This window comes from Pezoporus flaviventris, unplaced genomic scaffold (assembly GCF_033815535.1).
Source record: "Pezoporus flaviventris isolate CSIRO_AGI_PZ_B2104156 unplaced genomic scaffold, CSIRO_AGI_Pfla_v1 ptg000021l, whole genome shotgun sequence".
Taxonomy (NCBI): Eukaryota; Metazoa; Chordata; class Aves; order Psittaciformes; family Psittacidae; genus Pezoporus; species Pezoporus flaviventris.
The window spans coordinates 12,148,667-12,172,808 of record NW_026892569.1 but is presented as its reverse complement, the minus strand read 5'-3'; the positions used below and the strand labels follow the sequence as shown (position 1 = coordinate 12,172,808).

Genomic DNA, 24,142 nt, shown 5'->3' with positions numbered 1-24,142 from the left:
TGTGTATATGTTTAAATCTGCTTTGGTCTTTAAACTGCACATTTCAACTCGTAACAAATGTGAACGGACTGACTTCTACAGGACCTTTGGGAGGGCCTAGGGAAGCAGTAGCCTGTTCCTGCCTGGGATGAAATGGGTGACATCCACCATCCATCAGCTCCATGTGAAGATTCCCTTTCTGAGCTCTGCTGAGCCTTCTTTTATCTGTTCTCGACTTGTTTGCAGAGCAGCTGGGACTGTGAATGGGCTGTTGTCCTGTGGGGATGCTGATGTTGGTTTCGGGTAGCTGAGCTCACTGCTGGACAAACCCAACTCAGGGAGAGCAGCCTTCAAGCTGTCCATCTCTGTAGGTACTGCGTTAGATCCCATCCACTGGATGTAGAGGCAGTGGATTTTTGTAGTGAGCTAACGCATACATAGAGCCTACAGCTCTATGGCAAGAAGCGCCAGCCGTGGCCTTGGCCAGCAGCCTCGCAGCCTTGCTCCTGAAGATTTGATGCTGAATCGCTCAGCGGAAGGAAGGATCACAGCACCATCTGCTGGAACTGCTCCTCGCTGCCACAGCAGGAGGGGCCTGGTGTGATTTCCACTGCAAATACGGGATGTTTTTACCTTTTCCTTCAATATTGGAGAGCCAGGTGGCAGCTGGACATGAGAGAAAAATAGGTTTTATGGGTTAGGCGAATCCTTAGGATTTTTTTTTTTCATAGGTTCAACTGATTTGAGTAACAATATGTTATTATAGAGCCTCTTGCCTACCCCTAGGCTATTTTGCTGATGTATTTACCTATTCTAACTCTCCAACTGTGGTTTGCAAGCTTGGAAGTGCTCCTCTTTAGCACAACCTCTTCCTCGCCATTAATAGGAATGGACAAATCCCGGAACAATCCCCAGATCCTGAAATAATTCCAATTGTGCCACTGTTAGAGGTGCAAATCGCTGTGCAGCGCCTCGCTGGGGTCCGGTAGCCCGCGGACATCCTCCCTTGGGGCAAGGGGACCCCGACCGTGGCGAGCAGCCCAGGCTCCGCTCCGTGTCTCCGCGCTCCGGGTTTCCCCGGCGCCTCCCGCTCCGCTCCGTAACTCCGCGCTCCGGGATTCCCCGCTGCCCCGCGCCGGCCCCGCCCCGCGGCTCCGGTTTCAGGCGCTGCTACAGGGACCCCCAAGATGGAAACGCAGGGGCTGCCCGCCGCGGAGGCGGCCCGGGCCCGGCCCGGCGCGCAACATGGCGGCCCCGCTGCGCCGCCCGCCGCCCCGCGCCGCCCGCAGCCCGACTGGGACCCCTCGCCCGCCGCCGCCGCCTCCTCCTCCTCCGCCGCGGCGTCGGGCCTCTACGTGAGCTTCCCGGTGCTGCTGGTGGAGGAGAAGCCGGAGGCCAGCCCGGCGCCCAGCCCCTGCGCGCCGCCGGCGGGGCCCGCGCCCGACAACGACGGGCTCCTGCTCGTCCTCAACGTGGTGCGCGGCGCGGCCGAGGCCGGCCCGGGAAGCGGCGAAGCGGGACGCGCCCAGCCCGGCCCGCCGCCAGCGGAGCCGCCGCCGCCGGAGGAGGAGGCCTCTGGAGCGGTGCCTCCTCCGCCGCCGCCTCCCCCGCCGCTGCCCCCCGCCGGCGGCGATGGCGGCGGGGCGGAGGACGGCTCGTTCTCGGGGACCATCACCATCAACAACCAGAGCCTGGTGGTGCGCATCGAGAACGGCGTCCTCACGCTGGGCCCCGGCGCCGAGCAGGCCGCGGGCACCGCGGCGCCGCCGCCTCCCCGCGCCACCGCCGCCGCCAGCCCTGCCGAGCCGCCGGGCGGGCCGCGGCCGCGCTCTCCGCCGGCCTTCCCGTGCCCGGAGCCGCGCTGCGGTGAGGCCTTTCCCCGCAAGCAGCAGCTACGGCTGCACCGCCTCTCGGCGCACGGCGGTGGCGGTGGTGGTGGCGGCGGGGAGGAGGACCGCGGTGCGGCGGCACGGCCCTTCTGCTGCCCGGTGCCGGGCTGCGCCTGGTCGTTCGCCACGGCCTACAAGCTGCGGCGGCACCTGCACTCGCACGACAAGCTGCGGCCCTTCGCCTGCGCGGCGCCCGGCTGCTCTAAGCGCTTCACCACCGTCTACAACCTGCGGGCCCACAGCCGCGCCCACGAGCAGGAGGCGGCGCACAAGTGCGAGCTGTGCGGGCAGCGCTTCCCCAGCGCCGCCCGCCTCGCCGCGCACCGCCGCCGCAGCCACCTGGAGCCCGAGCGGCCCTACCGCTGCGACTTCCCCGGTAAGCCAGAGCCGCCGGGCCCGCGGCCCCTCCCGTCCCCAAAGCTCGCTTCTCCTCCTTGCTGGCCCTCATTCCCCTCCTGAGTCGTGAGGAAGAGCCAGCTCCAGGTCACTTGGGTTATTGAGGGTGCTTTGAGCGACCTGGTCTCATGGAAGGTGGCCCGGCCCTTGGCAGGAGGCTTACATTGGCAAAGGGGAGATTGAAATGAGCTCTTAGGCACAAGTTCTTCTCTGTGAGGCTGCCCAGAGAAGCTGTGGCTGCCCCATCCCTGGCCGTGTTCAAGGCCGGGTTGATCACAGGGGCTTGGAGCAGGCTGCTCTAGAGGAAGGTGTCCCTGCCCGTGGCAGGGGGCTGGAACTGAATGAGCTTTAAGGTCTTTTGCACCACAAACCATTCCATGATTCTATGACAGTCTGGGAGCTGGAGAGTGCTGCGCTTTCACTGGTCAGTTTACCACGTGGCTTTGTGCTGTTGTGAAGCGCAGTATGAGTATTTAGTGATGTGCCTTACACCAGGCTGTATGTGTTCTGATTGCCCACCTAGGCTAAATGATCATAGTCCTTGGGAGTAGCGTAGTTTAGGATTGCACTGTTTGGTTTTTCTATGTACTAGGATGGACTATCCTAGAAGAAGGATCATGAAGGTCCCTCACTAAAAGTTTGGAGGGAGATACTGCAGTTTCCTGATTCAGTTTTGCATCAAGCCCATGCGCTGTTTTCCTTCTCTGTCCCCAGGTTGTGAAAGGACGTTTATCACAGTGAGTGCGTTATTCTCCCACAATCGAGCCCACTTCCGAGAGCAGGAGCAGTTCTGCTGCTCGTTCCCTGGCTGTAACAAGCAGTATGACAAAGCCTGCCGACTGAAAATCCACATGAGGAGCCACACAGGTATCTGTGAGGGTGACTTGGACCTGGGAAAGCATGGGAGATAATACATTGGCTTCAGTGTGCTGGGAAAACTGTTTTCTAAGTGTTGTTTTGTTGAGTGAAGATTCTTAGATGGGTTAGAAACCAACTTCAGACTGTTGTAGTCAACATACAGTCACAGGTCATGAAAACAGAACCCATTTCAGTTGTGTTTCTAGTTTGAATAACACTGTTCTTGGCTATTGAAGCATCTTCATGGTGGCTCAGATTAAAAAGACATGGATCAGTCATTAATTATTTGTGCTTCCTGATGTATATGGAAAGATGCAGTAGCCTGGAGTTAAAGAAGGCTCAGACTGTCTAAGAGGGAAGGGGCATCACAGTACTCTGCAGTGACTGGCAGGAGAGGGTGGTTGAGTTGTCTTAAATGGATTCAGTTGAAACAGCTTCTGAGATCTTCTAGTAGCAGTGTGCTTGTCCCTGTTAGATTCTTAACATAACCTTTCTTTGCTTAAGGTGAAAGGCCTTTTATCTGTGACTTCGAAGGTTGTGGCTGGTCTTTCACCAGCATGTCCAAGCTGCTGAGACATAAAAGGTAACCTTTTCTGGTTATACTGCCCTAAATCACTTGCTGCTTGTTTGGTTTTCTTCCATTATTTAAGCAGCAGTGGATTTAATCATGCCAATGGTAATTGCCTTCCCTTGCAGGAAGCATGAAGATGACAGGAGATTTATGTGCCCAATAGAAGGCTGTGGGAAGTCCTTCACAAGAGCAGAACACTTGAAAGGCCACAGTATAACTCACCTTGGTACAAAACCATTTGAATGTCCAGTAGAAGGTATTGGTCCATTCTAATGTGTTAACTGGTAGTTGTGCGTATGTTGCCTAAAGATTGTGTGTGTTTTCCCAAAGCACAAGTTTTGTTGTGGGGTTGGGACAGTTTAGAGTGGAGTCGTCTAACAGAGTTTGAAGAGGTAAAACTAAGTAGGTTGGGTGGAGCTTGGGCAAGCTGCTCTAGTGGAAGGTGTCCCTGCGTGTGGCGGGAGGTTGGGACTGGATGAGCTTTAAGGTCTCTTCCAACCCAAACCAGTCTGGGATTCTATAATATCTTGCTTCATAAAGAAAAGCAGCTCTGCTTGGTGATCGTTTCTCTTTTTAATGGTTTTGCCAGCAGTCATCATGAAGAGGTAACATTTAATATGCTGTAGCAGGGAGAGGTTTTGCATTGTACTGCCTGACTTAAAGAGTTTCTTGTTGTCAGAAACAGGTTGTTGCACTGCCCTACCCACTGAGATGTCCTTGATGTAAACCAATGCAATATGTGTTTGGTTTTCTTCTGATTCCTCTGAATGCATACATGGGCACTGCAAATAGAGTTCGCAAAGCTACTCTCATTTATTCTGTTGAGACACTAAACAGCAACATCAGATTGAAATCAGATGACACTTTAAAGCCTTGTATATCTCCCTACAGGCTGTTGTGCAAAGTTTTCAGCACGAAGTAGCCTGTATATTCACTCCAAAAAACATCTTCAGGATGTGGACTCCTTAAAGACTCGTTGCCCTGTACCCAGCTGTAATAAGTTTTTCACTTCCAAACACAGTATGAAGACGCACATGGTCAAACAGCATAACTTCAGCCCAGGTAAAGTAGTCGTTTCAAACTATGGGATGGTGCAGTGGAAAACCTGGATGTCTTCTTAAGGAAAATGTGTATTTACTGTTGTTGAAATCTGAGCCAAATGGCAGAATCTTCACCCAGACTGGAATTGGTTTTCCCTCCCTAAAATTTTTAGTGGCACCTGTAACTGAGTATCAGGAAGTGAGATTTGAGCTTGACCTGTGTTATAGGGGCCTATAAGGATGCTGGGGAGGGACTCTTCATTAGGGACTGTAGTGGTAGGACAAGGGGTAATGGGTTAAAACCTAAATGGGGGAAGTTTAGATTGGATATAAGAAGTTCTTTACTGTGAGGGTGGTGAGGCACTGGAATGGGTTGCCCAGGGAAGCTGTGAATGCTCCATCCCTGATGGTGTTGAAGGCCAGGTTGGACAGAGCCTTGGGTGAGATGGTTTAGTGTGAGGTGTCCCTGCCCATGGCAGGGGGGTTGGAACTTCATGATCTTAAGGTCCTTTCCAACCCTAGCTGTTCTGTGATTCTATGAAATTGCAGCTTTTTGAATGAAGTAGAGCTTCTCCTTCTCCATGCCATCTGTAAAACATGAGCGAGGACCAAAAGCTCTTTGTTTTGCACTCCCACTCCTCTGCAACCTAACTTGGTCTGGTCTGCCTTGGTGGTACTTTTGGCAAGTGCTCTTGTAACTGAAATTTATCATTAAAGGAGTGAATTTCAGTAAGCTTCGTGTCCTTAGATCTGCTTTCAGGGCAGTTGGGAAGTGTTTCAGTTTGAAGCTTCCTCCTTTGATCATTCATGTTTTTCCTCCTCATTTTCTGATGAAAGGTTTATCTTAAAGCCATACCTCTTCTCTTCCAGACCTCCTCACTCAGCTCGAAGCAACCAGCTCCCTCACACCCAGTAGTGAGCTCACTAGTCCAGGACAGAGCGATCTCAGCAACATAGACCTCATATCCCTCTTCTCCAACGTGTCTAGTAACAATTCTGGAACTGCAACAGACATGGCACTGGTGAACTCTGGAATTGTCACCATTGATGTTGCATCGGTGGGCTCAACACTGGGAGGAAACCTCCCTGTCAGCACCAGTTCTTTGAGCCAGGCAGTCGACCCCTTGATACTGGTGACGAGCAGCGATATGCCACAGAGCCTGGACAGTTCTCTCTTGCTGGGAACCAGTGCAACAGTTCTACAGCAAAGCACTTTAAATTTGGATGATGTACAGACTGTCAATGCAGAAGCCTTGGGTTCCCTAGCATCCCTATCGGTGAGGAATTCCAGCCAAGATGTGCACGGTTTGACATCCAGCAATAATCTAACCATCGACACAGCCGCTTTGACTCCTTCTAGTAGCCTCGGCGGTACCAATGTGCCTGAGTTACTAACACCAACTAAAGCTGAACGCAATCTGCTTCCGAGCTCGGATGTTGTTGGTCAACAAGAGGGCAGCAAAGTAGTGACACAGTTTGTCTTCTCCAACCCTCCAGGGAGCTACAGTGCGCAGAAAGAAATGGACCTTGGCACCGTAACTGGCAGCTCATTTTTGGTATGCAGTGACTGCTTTACCCGTGGATAACTGAGATACCTCTTAGGGAGACCTCTCAGGTTTTGGCTTTTTTTGTTGAAGGGCGTGGAATGTTATGTTGAATAGGTTTTGTCGTGGGTTAATCAGAAGTAGATTGGGTGTGGTAATAAATCCTCTTGAGAAATACTGGAATTCTGGTGGGGAAAGTTAAGGGATTAGAAAATGAACATCCGTCTATCTGAGAAAGAAATGGGATTTACAAGAACACCCAAGAGTATGTGGTATGTCTTGTGCATTTCATCCCAGGGAAAGATTTGAGCTGGGAGAGTAACCGAAACATCTTCATCTCGGTCCTCATTCCCATTTTGAGTACTCTTCTCTTTCTGTTTTACTGTGTTACTGCAGACTTAACTTTTAGTTTATGTTACAAAGTGAATGTGGAGCTAACTTCTTTTTGTGTTCAACTCCAGATAGGAAGTAAGAAAACTTTGCATCTCTTGGCTTTATTTTCTTTCACCAGGAGAGCAGTGGATCTGCAAGAACAGACTACAGAGCCATTCAGCTGGCCAAGAAAAGGAAACAAAAAGGGAATGGGAGCAGCACAGGTGAGAAGCCATTCGTTTTGTTCAGTTTCCTATATACAATTCAGGGATTTGGCACTGAAATGAGAACAGGAATCTGAGAACATCCTAAAGCACCCCATCCTGTTCATTGCTAGTTAAAGTACTTATGCATGTGGTGTGCCATCTGTTGCTCAGAATAATTGCATTCTGTGCAATATCAAATTCACAGTAAGCTTATAAGGAGATCTGCACCACATGTTTGGTGAGTGTTAACAAGACACTATCTCTCCATCTCTTAATCTGCTTTTTGATTTCTTCTTAAAATACATAATTGAGATCACTTTGCTTTCTGTTGTCTGTGCTTTTGGTCTTACCTTATTGGGTTTTCTTTTACTCAGTACAGACATTGAAAAGATCAGCTGAGTTTGTTTCACTTCTCTGTTTCACTTTGTCACTGTATATGCAGCGTTAAGGAATTCATTTCTTGGTTATCTAGAACCACTCGAACCCCGTTCTTTGATTTTAGCCTAGTAGGGAGCTCTTGTGCAGGGTGAGGTTTAGGTCTTGATTTCAAATGCATCCTCTTTTGAACTCATTTGACTCAGAGCTGTCTGATGTGGATTATAAACTGTTACTTTGTCAGATCAGATGTGGTCTATGTGAGCTCAGGTGTTTTGAGTTGTGTCTATCCTTGGGGCTGGGGTGGAATATCACATATATATAGCTTAGTTCTTCCTTGCTGTCTCTCAGACCTTCCACCTCTGACAATCAAGGTGATAATTTCTAAGGTGAGTTAAGAGACTAGGTTTGAATTAAGCACTGTCATGTTTCTGTATCTGTGAAAGTCTTACTTGTATAAGTTCTGGTTCAGTGCATCATCACACAGAGGGATAACTAGGTTTAACTAGGTTGAATGTACACTACAGAGGGAAATTCAGTGTTTAAAAGGAAGTTTTCCAAGCCTTTTATTTACTATAGGTTTAAAACCCAAAACATGGAGCAGCTGGCAGGATTGTATCCTGACATTTATTTTGACTAGGTTTTTGGTTTTCAGCATGTGATACAAGCAACTGGTTCATCAGATTTTAAACTGGAAAATGCTTAAGGTTGTGGTAGTTGTGCTTCTGCAGCCTGTTCTACCTAACAGTCCTTGGAATCTTACTGTCAATAGATGAGCTTCACTGTGCTTCTGTTACAGTTTGGGAGTATGATGAACATGACTTTTCAGGAGATGAGTTGCTAATTAAAAATAGAAAAAGCAGTTCTACTTCCTAATTCCTTTGTAGAACTCCACAGGCATGCTGAGGCTTCTGGGCTACCGCAGGGGTGAGCAATAAATCACAGCACTTTGTGATGTGGTTTTAATGGCATCCCTAGATTTAATAGGTGGACTCAATGATCTTAAAGGTCTTTTCCAACCTAAAAGATTCTGTGTCAAAAGGTGCTCGGTCAGCAGTTGGAGTTCATCAGCTGGTTCTTGTCTGGCCTTGTGGCAATTATCAGATGGTGCTTAATAATACAGTACTGTTGGCAGACATCTGTGTAGCATAAATAACTGCATCAAATTGAAAACTGCTAGCAGGAAACTGGCAAGTTGCTTCTGACCATCTCAATCCTAAACCTTCTCTCTTTTAGCAGCATCTGGCTCTGGTCAGAGGAAAAGCAAGGGTGGTAAAGTGAGCCCTACCAACTTCTCATCATCCGCTCCTGGCAGTCGACTGGGTGGCAACATAGTTCTGCCAAATGGAGGGCTGACAATAAGGGACCCTGCCACTGGAGCCCAGTATGTGCAAATTCAGCTTCTTCAGGTAAGAGCTGAGGAGGAAAAGCTTGTACATCTTCTGTTAGCCAAACTGGCACATTTATGGAAGGACCTGACTACCTGCCAACTCGGGTACTACTGCCCCAAGATGGGGTTTTGAGATCTCTGGTATGTACCATGTCCCTTAGGGCGTTTGCCTGCAAGAAACACTTGCCTTGGAAGTTTGTATGAAAGTGGCTTTAGAGAGATCTAGAAATGCCAGGAAACAGAGCTGGTTCAATAGTACAACTGCTGGAGGCTCAAACAGTTATGTTGTGGAAACGGGTAAGATGTTTTTATTTGGTTCAGTAGTAGTACTCAGTCCAGCCTGGAATATATGGACACTGTAGCTGTAGGGAGCATCCTTTTCAGCTTCTGAGACTGGATACACTTGATGGAGGGAACACTGTGATGAGTTTTAGCCAACTTCCATTTTGCATGGTGATCTTTCAAGGGCTGATTTAAGTGGCAGTTACCTTTCCAGATACCTGTGTGGCTCTAGGCCTTATGAGTAGAGTGGCTTTATCAGGTGAGGCTGAGTGAAATTTGCCACATTGTGCTGAGATGCTTGGAGGTCATGTAAGTGCGTCATGTTTCTGTATTCACAGGAGGATTCCGCAGGAGAGGGGGATTTGCCCTTTCAACTGAGTTCTCAGTCTTCCTCGTCGCATTCTCAGCTTACAGTGGATTTACCTGTTCACATACTTCAGGTACAACATGTCAGAGCCCTTGGGCTTTATTACCTAGTGTGAAAGTGAAGGCAATTTAGTGTGAACACTCTGGTGTTCAGCCTAATGCAAATACTGTGTTTTTCATTGGGAGTTTAATTTCACTTACAAGAAGCAGTAAGCAGAGAGCTGGCACTGCAAGATTGATCTTGTGTATGTTACCAACCTTTGACATATCACAGGTGGTTGTTTTTCTTCCTCTGTTTCTGAATAATGAATAACTGAATCTATTCATTTACTACTGAAGTACTCCATCCTTGTTTTCTTGATCCCATCTTGCAGATATGAAGTGGGTCAAGAAAGAGGATCAGGCTGCAGCAGAGGTGGGAAGTGGGAAATGAGATCTTGAGCCTAGATTTCAGACTGGTGTCTAAATGGGAGTGCAGTTAGGTTAAAAAGCCTGCTCACTTCTCCAGTCTTTGGTTTCACTGCTTGCCCGTGGTCACTGCTGAGTATCAGTGGTGTTTGAATGCAGAAAGCTTCATGGAGCATCTTGTGTAAATGCTTTGGTAGCTGCTGTTCTGGTAAACTGGAGCAGCTGAGAACTGAGCAGTGAAGGATTGGCAGGTACATAAATCACATTTTCTACTTGACCCTGTGGGGCTTTGGTTTTGATAGACTGTGAGTGTAGTTATTCTTAACCAAGCTTCTCCTGGATGGAAAATAAAAGCTTTACTATTTGAGAGGAGCACTTTACTGTGATAAACCTAGAAATACAAGAAGAGTTCTAGGATTGTTGGCCATGGTAGAGAGTTAATACGGGAAAAACAAATAGTGATTTTAAATTTATCCCCATTAGTAATGCTTATCTGAAGTGTTCCAAAGAAAAACCTTTTGAGGGGGTTCTCCAAAGTAGGAGAGTTTTAGGTTTCCTCTAAACCATTCAAAGCATTTTTCTGGTGTTGGCTAAATGTCAAGGTGATCTTACTGATAAGCATTCAAAGCATCGAGAGATGAAGGCACTGACCCCTTTGTGCTGTCTCTTTGCTTTAACAGGAGCCACACAATTCCACTGAAGATGATGCAGGTTCTGATAACTCTCAGTTCACTGGAAGCACAATAAACTTACAGGATCTGGAATGACCGTTATTAAGAAGAGTTACTTGAAAACAAGTTGGGCAATCACGTCTTGACAGAGTGAGATGACCGTGGTGGGTCTTTTTCCAAGGAAAATAGGAAAACCAGGAATGCTGGATGATGGTTGCACTCTTTGCAATGTGCTAGGGACAGTTGCAGCTGAAAGATGTTCTTACAAGATGTAAATCCCACTTGATGTGCCTGTGTAAGATACCCTGTCTGCCTGGAGGCTGGCGAGGCTGAGGCAGACTGCTGTACAGTGTTGTTTCAGGGAGAAGTGCTGTATTAAACTTCAAACTGAGGTAATATTTACTGTTTTCACAGGAAAGCAAGTATTCTACAGCTAACACGAACAAATTCATCCTGCCTACAACAGTTCAAACCTTCCTTCTGCTGGTCTCTGGAGCCAGTGGCCTTGAGGAATTAAGAGCTAACCTTTGCAAGTGTTCTTCCATACACACACACACACACACACACACACACAAGTAGTTGTTTTGGCCCCTGTGTTTTGGCAGAAAAGCGGACTAAAAGTGTCACACGTAACAAAATGAATGTCCCACACCATGAAAACGAGATGCCCTCAACTCTTTGTTTTAGGAAGTTAGATTCTAACCGTTACCTTAGCTGTGAATCAGTTTGTAGCTCATGTTGAGTTTCTCCCTTTCCTCGCTCCTGCATCCCAAATACTTTGCTGAATTCTTCCAGCACAACTTGAAAACTGCAATAGAACTGTACTCACTGCAAGTGAGGAGTGAGGAGTCCAACAGCATCTGAGAGGTTCGTTTCAGCTTTGTGTTCCCTTTCCGGGGAAGAATGTTGACTGTCACGTAAATTGAAGCACCTTGATTTTATCTCATCTATAAACTGCTGCCAAGTTACCTGTGAACTGGCCACTACCTTTTTACTTTGGGTTGGGTTGTTTTGTTGGGGATTTTTGTATGGAACACTGTTTTAACACTTGTTCTTTCTTGCTGTCCCATACACGTCGAGCTTCCAACTGGTTTACAGACTATGCCGTGGTCAAGAGTATTTTATGGGGGGAGACAATTGTTACGTAGGAAGATATGCCCCACTGAAAGCCTGCAGTTTCTCTTGGGGGGGGGGAGGTTGTATGTACTGTACTTACCTGGATTGCAGACACCTAAATAACTATAGGGTTGTATAGGAAACAAGAAAACCACCTTTGGTTACATTTTAAGGTAGTAATTTAAATGTTTCTCATGGTGATGTACTGAATGCCTATCAAAAGATGTATAGGAGTTTGCTAAGGGGGTGTATGTGCTGGTTTTTATTCTCAATGAGGTGTGTGTATGCACGCATGTGTATTTTTGTACACAATAGGATATGGCACGCAGGAGAAGGTTGTGATCTTTCTAACCTTGCACATACTTATTTATTTTACAGTCAGACTGGTGTTGAACTCACACGAGGTCATTCAGAAATGCTTTTACTTCCTGTGCCTTTTGAGCGATATATGTGTCCAGATCAAGGCTTTTTCCTGGTTGAGCACTAGGGAAGAGAGGAAAGAAAGCATACAGGTTACCTTCACCTTCACATCCTGGTTTGTAGGCAGTGTTATATCCTTTGGTTCAACCAGTTTTATTTTCCTGTCTTTAGTGTTGAGGTCTCTCTGTTCCTCTCAGCCTGAGTTTACAGCTTATGTCCAGAACTCTCTTAACCCTCTCAGGTTGGGTTTCCAAACCAAGCTCATTTGGTAGATGAGATCTTCTACATGGTGGCTGTAGCTGCAGCATGGAGTTCACTCCTGAGAGGTTGAAAGGTTGAGGAGGAATCATCTGGAGGACTGCTGGGTCTTGCTCTAGTGGTCACCGTGCTCTCCCTGGAAGCTGAGATGCCTCTAGCTCCCGGTGCCTGCATTAGCATTGTGCTGTTCTCAAGGACCATACCAGTTCTGAATCTATTACAATGGCCAAGGAACACTCCATCTTTTTATGGGACTTCCAACCAAATCTTTCTACTTCTGAAAATGTACCTCACTCAGCTTTGTAAGTGAATGTAAAGTGCTAACCTCTTGGGGCCGAAAATGGGATCACTTGGCTTGGACTCCATTGCTGGCAATGGATACCTGACGAACTGCTGGTGCAAAAGGGTTAATAAAGCTTTTTTTTTTATGGTCAGTTTGTCACTGGGTGGTGTTCTTTGGATGGATGCAGCTGGCCTAAAGCTAGCTGTTAGCAGCTTGATTTCTGCAGAGCTGTTGGTTTTCCTTTGCTTGTGTCTTGTGCGCAGTAGTGAGGTGGTCTGTAATGAAACCCATCCCTTGGATTAAAGGCTATGCTTAGCCGTGGGTTTTTATAGTCCTCCAGCAGATCTGTGGTTATAATAAATGTCTTGTGGGTGCCTGACTTAGTTGTGCCTTAACAAAGATTGTTGCCAGGACTGTGATAGATCTCACTAGTCAGGTTGGGAGGGATAGTGCTATTTGCATCAAAACCTGCATGAGGAAAGCATCGTTGCTTTGAAGGAACCCGAGAAGCAAAATGTGACAATTTAAATTCATTTATTTAGGCAAAAGATGAGTAGAGGGAGAAAAGGGGCTGTGGCACAGCATCTTCCCCTGGGATTTTGGGGTAGAAGAAGGAGTGAAGTTGATCAACCAAGCAAGAATGTAGACCTATGAAAAAGAGCAGCATCAGCCCTGCATGCTGTGGGTGAGGCTGTGCTGTCAGGTGAAGTAATAGAGTTGTTCCTCCTTCTCTTTATCTGTTTCTTCTTGTTTGGGCTTTCTTTTCGGCTTCTTGGGAGGTAGGACAGAGCGAAATATCAGCCTCCTGCTGGTCTGCAGAGGAAGAAGAGTTGCCTGTGTCAGTGCTGCGCTGGGGCAGTGTGCCTGAACCACACACCTAAGGCTGATTCACCTTGCCATGCTCCTGCTTGAGCGGCCGTGGCCCCCTGCTCTCTTCTGGGCAGGTTTAAGTGTGTTTTATTCCATTAGAAAATAAGTGTCAAGCACTTCAAGGCCATGCATGTGCTTGTGCATCAGCTTCTACAGCCTGCTATTGCATCAGCTTCTACAGCCTGCTATTGCATCAGCTTCTACAGCCTGCTATTGCATCAGCTTCTACAGCTTGCTATTGTATCAGCTTCTACAGCCTGCTATTGTATCAGCTTCTACAGCCTGCTGTTGTATCAGCTTCTACAGCCTGCTATTGTATCAGCTTCTACAGCCTGCTATTGTGTCAGCTTCTACAGCTTGCTATTGTATCAGCTTCTACAGCCTGCTATTGCACCTGCAACTGGTTTCTGACTAAAGTCTTATTTGTACTGTTGAGGAAGGCAAGTCCAAAGAAATAGCTGATGGACACTGCAGAACCGTATTGCTTTAACTTGAGTAAATGGGCCTGTTCTCAATAGCCCATGTCTTCACTGTCGTGTTGACCCATGAAGTGTGCACCAGGAGCTGTGGCCTAAAGCACTGTGCTGGAATAACCAGTGTTACTCCAGCAGTTGCTTAAGTTACATCAGTCCTGTAAACTGAGGTACACATGAGTGTGGGTGCCACCCCCGAACTGTACCACTCTTCCCTTAAGTCCTTGATATTCAGGTACCCCCAGCTTCCCTGCAGTGGGGCTGTTTGGTGAGGGACTGCCATGGATTCCTGCACTTACCTTCATTTCCCCAGTTGCTTTCGACCTTTCCAGGGCCTTTTTCAGTCTTTCCTCCTTCTGCTTCTCCTGTTGTCTCAGCTTTTCCTCTCTGAGCCTTTTGAATGAAGGATGAATTAAATGCATCAAATACACTTTTGACACATAACATCAACATCTAACATTTCCTCTTGCATCTAATAGCGTAAGGCCACTGGAGCAGAGGGGTTGGGTATAGCTGATGCTGGAGTCCTGTTGCTGGGAAGGTGGTGAGAGGGAAACACTTGCTGTAGCTGATCCTGTCCTTTCTGGAGTGACGGGTGAAAGAAGCACGTCAAGCTTTGCAAATGGAGAGGTTGGATGGTTGCTCTCCATTACAAACATGCTCTGTACCGCTTTCAGCAGGTGACTTACACTCTACAGTTGACAGGGATGCTCACCAGCTTTGGAGGTGAATGATGTTCATTGTGTCTGAAGCTCTCACCAGTGTAACCATGGAGCTACTTTGACTAAATGGGCACAGTGGAGGCTGATGTTGTTAACCAGCTTCAATTCCCTATGGAAATGAAGCACTGGAACAGATCTGGGCTCATAGAACACTTTGGTGGAGGGGAAATGAATTCTAAACCTGATCTTCAGGAGAGGTTTAAATGTTCTTTGAGGGTCTCTTTTTTTTGTTGGTGGTGAGATTTGCTTTTTATCCGGGGGGTCAGACTCCTTCCTGAGTTACCCTCCTTCCTCCCCAGAGTAGCAGTAGTGTGTCCTATTTCTTTTGTAAGTTAAGAATGCAAAACCCTTTACGGAACACCAGGAGGAAGCATCACACCGTTTCCACTACAAAGGTGAAGAAAGATGCAGAGAAAAAGAGTAAGTAGGAGGACAATGTCACTGTTCTGGCTTTAAATCCTCGTACTGTTTGATTTTTCTCTGCTGGATCTGATTCACTTGAGGATGGGCAGACACAATCAACTCTCCAGCAGCATCTTTGCTATTTCATGTGTGTAAGCCGAAAGGAATGTGTCTCATGTCAACCTCCATGGATGGTGTTAATTTGCTCCTATTTAACTTAAGAGTTTTGTGGAAGAGCCATTTGAGGGCTGGCATTGCTGACAAATGCCCTTATGTACCTGCTGAAGCCTGACCAAGTATCAGGACACGTCAGACCTTGAGTGTGCTAAATCACCACAGAGCAGTGGTTTCCCTATTTAATCAGTTTAAATATTGTTACTGCAAACTGACTTCTCTCGGTGATCATTCTCATCCTTGAATCTGGTTTTAATAATTTACTTTTTTTTTAATTATTATTATTACTTGGTTTTAATTATTCCAGATTTGGCCTTTTTCTAATGTAGTTTCCATGTTTTTCCTAATGCAGCTGTAAGCTACTGGTTGGGACATGCAAGGACTATGACTGTGAAGCCCTTACAGAAGTAAAATGGGATGGATTGGTCACACAGGCTTTCAGTTTCCCAGGTTGATCCTTGGCTTTGCTTTTGGCTGTCAGCATTAAAAAGAAAGGCCCCATTCCCAGAAGAGTGTCCTGTCTTACTTTATCTTCCGTTCCTTTTCCTTGAGTTTCAAAGCATGTTCTAGCTTTTCTGGTGGGATTCCCTCTGCGCTGTCCAGTAAATCGTTGAGCCTTTTCTCCAACACCATTAGCATCTGCACTGTCTGCAGGTTTCCCTCGCTCTCCCCAGTGCATTGGCAATAGACTTCCTTCACCTTCTCGCTCAGGCTCGCGAGAATTTTGTCCTAGAGATGAGAGGGGATGTGGTAAGAGGCTCTGCCCAGTAGAACCCCAGCATCCCTCCAAAAGCAGAGGAAATCAGCGCGCTTTAATTCCCTCAACGAAGCTCAGTTGCTCATTTCCCTCTTTCCCTAGCACCAGTGTCTGGCATAGATGGATAGATGAGGAGCCATTCTCCTGTTGGTCTCATCTCCCCAGCGTCGCTGTGGCCTGGGGTGGGTTGCAGCCCACTTGCCTCTGTGAGCCCAACTCCCGCCTCACGGCCCTGCATGCAGCAGACACATCACTTTGCTCCTCAGTAATGCCCCAAACCTGCTCCGTTGCTGAGAAACAGCACCCATCCCTCCCCAGTGCAGCCACTGCTTTCTTCCCAGGATGGGTATGGCTGGTGGAGAGGAACCATTTATGCACTAACCCCCCCTTGCCTTCATCTCGGCACGTACCTCGTCATCAGCTTTGCCTTCTCCAGAGGAAAAGAGCTGAGCTTTGAGCTTCAGATCTGCTGCTCTCTCTTCTTCCTCGGCGATGGAGGACTTGAGAGTGGCCACCTGCTCTTTCAGCTCTGCTATCTCCGTCTCCCTAGGCCACAAGAGAAAGGAGGGATAGCGAAAGGGCATCTCTGAAACACGCGACTCCTGTGCTGCTGCTGCTGGTGCCTTCCAGCCTGGGACCATCCCTCCTGCTGCCGGCAGATGGAGGTAACACCTCGTGCCATTCCTGGGGAGCTTGCCCCCGCAGCCCTGAGGCAGAGGGAACCAGGGATTTCTTGGAATAACAGCAATAACACCAAATGCTGGGGCTGGGGAGGGACCAGCGGCATGGCTGAATAGTCGAGATTTTATAATAACTAATAAGGGAAGTAGATTACCTTTATAAACTTTTCCAAGGGGATAAATTGCACTTTAAATGGGAACATGGGTGCCTACCTGTCACTGAAACACTATACTACAAATATGCTTGGGTTCCTTGCTGGCTTCTTCTACGAAGGGTTTGCACTGAGTTGGAATAGGTGCTTGTCTGGATCGCTCCAGGACATGCCTGGTGTCTTCCTTGGATCTTTCTGGGTGAGAATTACATGGTACTTCTGGCTGTTGTTTGCTCTGGGATGTGAATGAATCAGTTCCCCAGCCTGTGCCTTGAGGACTAAGGAACTACTCTCAAGCTCGAGTCCCATCTCCTGAATTACATGGAGGAGACACTTTGCTATGGGCTCACGAGATGATGAGTTGGATGGGCTGCAGCTTGGGCTCTATGGGGTGAGAAAGAGTCTTTGTTGTGTGCTGCATGAGCAGCATTGCCTGTGGTCTGCAACGTGCAGCCCAACGGTGAAGTGCTAGTGGGGAGAAGAGGGGGTCACTTATGTTTAAAGCTGGGGCAGGATCACACTTACATGCTTTCATGTGTGGTGATAAAAGTCTGTAGGACCTTGTTCAGACTTTCCTCTGCCTCCTGGGATTTCTGGAGGACGGAGAACTTCTCATCCTCCATCTCCATGAAAATAGACAGCAGTTGTTGGGGATCAGTAAAGTACAGCTCGGGCTCCTGGAGTGGAAAACACATGCTGGGAATCTCTGCCTTCCTCATTTTGGTTTTCCATTGAAAACCCAATAACTTCCCTCATTCCCCAATCTCCCACTGTATAACGTGATATAGGATCATAGAATCATTAGGGTCAGAAGGGACCTCTGGAGATCATCTAGTGCCACCCCCCTCACTGGGGGAGGGCAAGCTTTGGGGTAATGGTAGGTTTTTGTCAGGTGATGGCTGCAGGAAGTCCTCAATAGCATAATGAATACTTAGAGGGTGAAAGAAATCAGTAACATCAGTAAATGACACAGGACAAACAGAAACTGTGAATATTCAACATGAAACTCCTGACCTCATCTTCATCCGAGCTCGTTTTGGTTTCTGCATCCTCCAGTAAGGTCCTGAAAAAGCATTTTGTGTGTCAGCCCCTTGGAGAAATGCCAGCTCAAAGGAGACCTTGTTAGTGAATGAGGGGCACTGTTGGTGTTTGCTGCTGCTGTTTACTCCTGTTGGTAGCAGAGCCTGCTCAACACCTTCACTTGGACCTGATCCCCTGTGCCACAGAGAGGTGAAAACTCCACGTGCATAGTGTCAATATCAGCCCACTTGTGTCTGCATCATTCCTGCCATGTGGCAGCAGCCCAGTGAGTGCAATGACTTGGGAGAACCTGGAATCTGCAATGCTCTGAGTGGAGGCAGAGGAAATGGCCCTGCAGCAATGACTTACTTCAAACTCTATTGGTAGCCTGTTTTTTGGGGCTTGGGAAGTTCACCAGCCACTCCTGCTTTGCTTTTCCAAGCAATTGCTCTATTTGCCTCAAGAAGCTGGATCTGGACATACTTATCCCATAGTCCCACCTGCCCTTCCTCTTCTTGGGCTGGCCCTGCCTGTGTTACAGCAGTGATTCTCTGCCTGCAGCCCAGCAGGTACTGCCTGAAGGCTCTTAGTGAGAGCATTCAATGCAATGTGGGTCTACAGTGGCCTCAGGCCTTCATTAATGGCAAAACACTCAAGGCCACCCCAAATCCTTCTGGCAAGGCTCTGAGCAGAGGATTTGAGGATGGAGCAGGTACCTAGGTGCTGACTTGTGCACCTGATAGATTTCTACTGCTGGTTTGACTTGCTCCAATCAGACCCAGATCTCCGTATGCCCCCAAAGCTGAGGAGTGGGTTTCCTCTATGCTGACTCCCTCAGCTGAGGGCTCCCTATAGTACTTCAGTCTGTTGTGTGCATTGTCTTGTACTTACGTTTGCCTTGGTGACAGAGGCTTCAGGAGCTCTATGCTGTCCCGCAAAGACTCGACAGTCAAAGGCTTTGAAGAGAGCAGGAAACTTGGCACATCCATATTATTGGTACTGCTGGGACTGGCAGCATCTGTCCCTGCTGCCCCACCTTGGCCTGGAGACAAGGAGGGATGGACCCTTAGAGGATGGGGCTGTCCCAGTGAGGGGTGGGCAGCTCGCCCCTGGCACTCACCCTGCTCTGCAGTGATGGGAGGTGAGGCATCTCCTTCTGTAGCACTGGGTGCTGTTTTCACATCCCTTGTGCTTGTGTTCCTTTTGCTATGTTTCCCCTGCCACTCTGAGAGTTGACGGAGGAATTTCCCGTACATCCTGTACTCCTTCAGATTGACCGTCAATTCGGATACGCCTCTGGGTTGAGAGAAGGGGACAGAGTTTGTTAGCAGGGAGGAAGAGCCCCTGTTTGAACAGGTTCTTTCCAACTCCTGATATTTAGCATCAGCCAGAGAAGCGACAACAGGGCACATATCTCCATGGACATGCAGAGACAAAGGGGAACCTGCCCTGCGTGCTTTCTGTGGTTCCTCATGTGGCTGCTGCCTGGTCACATCCCTATGGCTCTCAGCTTGCTAGTTTGGGAATTCTTCCTGGAAAATGAATCCCTGGCAGTGTTCAAGGCCAGGTTGGACACAGGGGCTTGGAGCGAGCTGCTCTAGTGGAAGGGGTCCCTGCCCATGGCTGGGGGTTGGGACTGGATGAGCTTTAAGGTCCCTTCCAACGCTAAACCGTTCCAGGATTCTCACTCTTAAAACTTAATACTTTTAGAAATCTTCTTCCCCAATTCCCTGTTCCCCAAGGGTGGGAGGGTGAAGCACTGCAGGAGCTGTTAAAGGCTGGGCAGGAAAAGTGGAATAGTGTGCAACCGTTACCGTTGGAGTTTCTTGATTTCGGAATTGACCTCCTGGATCTCCTCCTCTATTTTCTTTGTCTCCTCTTCAACTTCTTTTTCATCACTGGGGAAGAAGGAATGAACATCAGCTGGGAAATGGTTCATCAGGAAGTGAGGAGGGATTTGAGATGCATATGAAACAGAGAAATAGATGTGAGGGGAGTGCTAGAAATCCCTGCTATCCATGCATCCCAAGGGATGCTTGGCTCCTGCCTGTATTGGCAAAGACAGCATGGGGGGGCCAGTGATGCTTCCAGGTTAAAGTCTTTTAATTTGGCTGCTGATGAGCATCAATTGCTGTTCTGCTCTTGTGATACCCACGTGCTCAGCTGGCTCCTCTTAGGGGACTGCTCTTGCTGTGAGCATTCAGTCAGAGGCATCTCCCTCTCGTAAGGATGATGTGAGAAGGAGAAAAGTGGTGGGGTCAGCAGTAGGTTCCTTTACTGTAGCCTCATTAAAGGGTTTTGTAGTGAGGGGATCCCCCAGCTATTGTTCTTCCTCTCTTTCCTTGAATGTGCAGGGAGAAAGGGCTGTAACTCTGGACAAGCTCAGACACAGAGGATTTCCCAGCCAAAACCCTGCAGGAGGTAAAGCAAAAGACCTCCTGTGTCCAGTGTAAAGGGCACAGGGGTGGTTCCCTCAACATCCATTACATTTTCAGGGCTTGAACAAAGTTTTTCTGGCTCTCCTTCAGGAACTCTTCAAAACGGGCAGCTTCCTTCTTCAGGCAGTATGCAGCCTTTTCCACCTTCCTCTCCTCATTCCTTGCTATCTCCTCCAGCCTCTGAATTTCCTCTCTCTGTACTGTTATGCCAAACTGAAATGAACCCAAAAGGCAGCACAGTCACATTGGTTGGTTGGTGTTAAAGGTATGTTGCTTTAGCTTTGTGCTTGGTTACCTTATAGTTGGTGGTAGAGAGGGTAAGGTTTTCAAACCACGGTATGTGTCTTAACACAAACTAGGTGCATAGGGGCCAGGAGATATTTCAGAAGTAATATAGCAAATAAAAGGTGAAATTAAGGACAGAAACCAGAAATCTCAGCACTGCATTAGCCGCTGGCTGACAAAGTTTAATTCAGTCTGTTACAGAACAACAATAGAGGTGAATAATGGGGATATTCCAGCATGGGTCCCTTATTCTGAGTTCAGAACAGCTCCCAGCTATAACTTACGTATAGGACAGCAGGAGCCAAAAGGTCAGTGTATATATATGATATATATCACATATACTAAATATATATTTTTATATCTACTATATATATTATACAATGAAATAGTTGCTACCGGATGGTGCCAATGACCTATGTTCTTTTCTTGGTTTGGAATTGCTAGGCTATTGACTATGAGTGTCTTTAACACAGGACTTGGACAGCCAGTTCATGAGGTCTGATGTACTCCTCCTTGGTAGAATCTCTAGGAGATGGATCTCAGGGGAGGAAAACCCCAAAACCAAACGAAAGCAATACCAGGAACAGTAATGGAATTAATAGAAAGTAATATTCTTAAAGCCAAGTACCTCAAGTAAAGATATCTCTCTTATGTCATTTATGTAGTCACGGAAGGTCTGCTTGTTTGCTGGGTAATCTGCAATGAGAAGATAAAGCTGATCAGACTAGAGAAGGAAATATAGCCGAGGCAAAACACAGTGGACATGTAGGCTGTCATGAACATGGATGTGGCTGGCACTGGAGCCAGCAATACCAGTTACTTTATTGTAGTTTTGACTTTGTTTAGGATCAGTTTCATGTGGGCTTTTGTGGGGTAAAACCAGGTAGAATGGAGTGGGGAATCTGGTCCTTACAAAGGTTAATGTCCTGTAAACATTAATAGCAAAGCTGCTCCTCATATCAGAGGCCCACATCCACTAAAATCCAACTTTAAGTCAGCTTAGTATTAACATCTCCATGACACAAGGTCCTACATGGCCCCAGCTGATTCTGAATGATCCCAGCTACTGTGAAGGCCACAGGGGATGGTGTAACCCAGGCCATGGAAGTGGAGGTGACACGAGGCATGAGATGGAGATGGGGCAGAGGCTGGCACCATGCAGTGTGTAAGTGCTATGTCTACAAGAGCTCACCAGAGTCAGCTAGAACTAACTGCTGCTCCCATCCCCTCTCTGAGTTTTGCTTTAGGCTGTCACCCAGCTGAGCAGCACCATTACAAAGATACCAACTGTTCCCTACCTCTTTTACAGGCTGTCTCCCGTAAAAGACTCTTCTGATGAGCTTTCAGTCTCTCTTCATTTGTTGCCTGTTTTCTGGCCTCCTCCTTTTCTTCCTGTTGCAGAGCTTGCCTTAACTCTTTTTGCTTTGCTTTTACTTTAGTAGAATAAGTGGTTTTCTCATGGATTTTCATGGTCTTCATCCTTTCACGTTCCTATGAAAAAGCAGTTATGTGGACGATGTGATTATGTGCTGTGTTTGCTGTGGGTTTAAAGGCACGAGGGATTATTCACAGTCTAGAAGGTGGCTGATTCCCTGCTGCAGCACGTTTGCCTGGTTCATCTAACTAATACCCATGGTACTTGCGAAACGCTTCCTTTCTTAGCATTTGTTCCCATTAGGTTGTTGATTTGTATTCTGCATCCAGCCACCAGCTGTGCCGGTTTGTACCTACTCACTGTCCTCATTTTGCCTTCCTGGGTTATTCCTGGGAGAGAATGGAAATTTGCAGAGATTCATCCTTCAAGTCCCCTATTAAAAGGGAACAAGAGGACAGCCCACACTCAATACTGACTATTCCAGCTATCACAAAGGCATGTAAACCTTCAAGTTCATGTTGAGATCGTCTGTTTAAACCCACCCCAGAGCTTTCTGGAAGGTAAAAGGTTGTTCATACTCAGTGCTTTCACATGGGATGAAGTGCAATTCATTGCTGTCTGCACAGTTTGGGCATGGGTAAGGCTGAGGATGTCACTCAGCAGACATCCTAAGCCCTTCCCTGAACTAATGAAGTGACTTTCAACCCAAGAGAACACCAGACTGAATCAGTCATCAGTGTGAAGTGAGGAGGCTCCCTTTGTGATTTAGAAACAAAGGCCTCTTGCTTCCATACCACTGCCTGGCTTCTGCAACTGTGTGCAGCAATCAGAGCTCTCAGAGGTGCAGTAGGCTGTTCCTTTGGATGGCATGCCCTAAGGGAAGTCCACTGTAGAAATAAGAAAGAGACATTCCTGGGACCCAGCTCTCTGGTCTGGTTGCAATTCCCTGTCTTATGGAGAGAAACCTAAGGCATGAAATCCATGTTATGCTTCTTCCCAGCCATTTTGTTTGCTGGCAGTTCAGAAGGTCACATCCAACATTGGAATACAGCTTTCCAAGCAGAAAGCCAAGCCTTTTGAAGTGGAAAGCAAGAGATCTTGCATCAAAGCTTTATACAGAAACATACAAAGTGCTGTTAGCGCTGATTTCTTCTCCAGGAACACGAATGAGTGGTAAATCTTGAAGCAGGCAGACAATGTGACAACATCCACCTTTTGCACCAGCAACCAGCAAGGCTGTGCTCAGATCTGCTCTTGGTAAACTTAATCTCTCATCATGGACTTAAAGCTGATCTGGGGGAATCTTAGCTAAATCTGGCAGCTATTATTTCTCTCATGCACTAGATTTCGATGTTATATTCCTTGGTTGCCTGCCCCAGTGAACTGCTTGTGTATACATTGACCTAAAGCACATATACGTACCTCCTGAGCCTTTTGTCTTTCCTTTTCCCTTATTGAGAAGATATCGAAATCTGGAGGAACTGCAGATGGGTTTTTCTTTGCTTTTTCTTCATCCTTTCCTGGGATTTCTGAAAAAAAAAAAAAGGATGTAGAAGACACGAGGCAGAATATCAGGACTGGTGCAAAGAGGCTCTGATCTGCTGCATCCCACCTGAGCAGTGCTCAATCATGAGCAGGAAGTTGGGCACAGCTTATAAGAAGCCAGTGATCGGCCTCTCCTTTTACCTAACAACCAAAAGCTGCTGGAGCATCATGGTCTTACCTGGCAGCACAAGCTGGGATTCCCTTCCGGTTTTGGAAAAGAGACTTTCAGATGTTGACATTGTATGTGCAGATGACAGTCTTGACCCTGGCCCAAGGAAAACCATAAACACATCAGTCAGCTGGGACCTGCCAGTAGCTGATGCAGTAGGTTTTACAGACTGATGGACTCTGGGGTCTTCTGGATCTGAACCACTGAGCCTTTTGTGTCTGTAGGAATTAACAACAAGCTCCAGTCAACTGGAAAATATTTGTGTTCTGACCCCCAAAGGGAGATGTTCATCCCTGGCTAATGTAAAACACAGTCCTCCTTACGCACACACTGATGGGACAGCAAAGACAATCCAATTTGGAGACAACAAGCAACCCTTGCCTGTTCTTCCACCCGCATCTCCAGATCTAATCCACACCCATACTTTTTCATCCTCCTATTGCTGCTTCACAAGCAACATTTGTAGTCCCTAAAGGTCTTATCAGGAGCTGCTTCATTACTGTGGGTTTCTTGCAATAAGGCTGACTGGCTGTTGCACTGCACAGACATGCTGCAGGGAACTCTGTCGTGTTTAATGTTAGGCTGGCAAACTGTTGAAGGTTAGGATTTGCTTTCCCTGAATCCTGTCTCTTTTTGTAGCCTTTGCTGTGGTTCCT

The 24,142-nt window shown here is 47.5% G+C and overlaps 2 protein-coding genes across 4 annotated transcripts; one reads left to right on the top strand and one right to left on the bottom strand.

The window, feature by feature from the left end:
• The first annotated feature begins 1,075 nt into the window (after window positions 1-1,075).
• On the top strand, window positions 1,076-10,473 carry ZXDC (ZXD family zinc finger C). 3 transcript variants are annotated; one of them, XM_061456079.1, is made up of 10 exons: window positions 1,077-2,244; window positions 2,979-3,131; window positions 3,627-3,705; window positions 3,819-3,949; window positions 4,585-4,755; window positions 5,604-6,289; window positions 6,789-6,873; window positions 8,470-8,639; window positions 9,241-9,342; window positions 10,357-10,473. In XM_061456079.1, exons 1-10 carry the CDS (start codon window positions 1,167-1,169, stop codon window positions 10,441-10,443), a joined length of 2,742 nt encoding a protein of 913 aa, XP_061312063.1. In that variant the 5' UTR covers window positions 1,077-1,166; the 3' UTR covers window positions 10,444-10,473. The 3 variants fall into 3 exon arrangements, with proteins under 3 accessions (XP_061312064.1, XP_061312063.1, XP_061312062.1); XM_061456078.1 differs by having other exon boundaries at window positions 1,078-2,244; window positions 8,467-8,639; XM_061456080.1 differs by lacking the exon at window positions 9,241-9,342 and having other exon boundaries at window positions 1,076-2,244; window positions 8,467-8,639.
• A 2,592-nt stretch (window positions 10,474-13,065) lies between these two features.
• Window positions 13,066-24,142, bottom strand: CFAP100 (cilia and flagella associated protein 100). The gene is made up of 15 exons (XM_061456211.1): window positions 23,974-24,142; window positions 23,496-23,587; window positions 23,195-23,301; window positions 21,696-21,888; window positions 21,026-21,093; window positions 20,162-20,325; window positions 19,489-19,572; window positions 18,795-18,970; window positions 18,566-18,716; window positions 17,669-17,717; window positions 17,180-17,331; window positions 16,233-16,368; window positions 15,592-15,794; window positions 14,067-14,160; window positions 13,066-13,237 (listed from the first exon to the last, which is right to left on the bottom strand). Exons 1-15 carry the CDS (start codon window positions 24,033-24,035, stop codon window positions 13,124-13,126), a joined length of 1,845 nt encoding a protein of 614 aa, XP_061312195.1. The 5' UTR covers window positions 24,036-24,142; the 3' UTR covers window positions 13,066-13,123.

Coding starts and splice junctions, on each gene's coding strand:
- ZXDC (XM_061456078.1), top strand. CDS start 1,167: ATGGAAACGCAGGGGCTGCCCGCCGCGGAGGCGGCCCGGGCCCGGCCC. Junction 6,290..6,788: donor TAACTGGCAGCTCATTTTTG/GTATGCAGTGAC, acceptor TTCTTTCACCAG/GAGAGCAGTGGATCTGCAAG. Junction 9,343..10,356: donor TACCTGTTCACATACTTCAG/GTACAACATGTC, acceptor TTGCTTTAACAG/GAGCCACACAATTCCACTGA.
- CFAP100 (XM_061456211.1), bottom strand. CDS start 24,035: ATGTCTGTGCAGTGCAACAGCCAGTCAGCCTTATTGCAAGAAACCCAC. Junction 21,889..23,194: donor AAAGACAAAAGGCTCAGGAG/GTACGTATATGT, acceptor GCTTTTTCATAG/GAACGTGAAAGGATGAAGAC. Junction 17,332..17,668: donor CGAGCTCGGATGAAGATGAG/GTCAGGAGTTTC, acceptor TTTCCACTCCAG/GAGCCCGAGCTGTACTTTAC.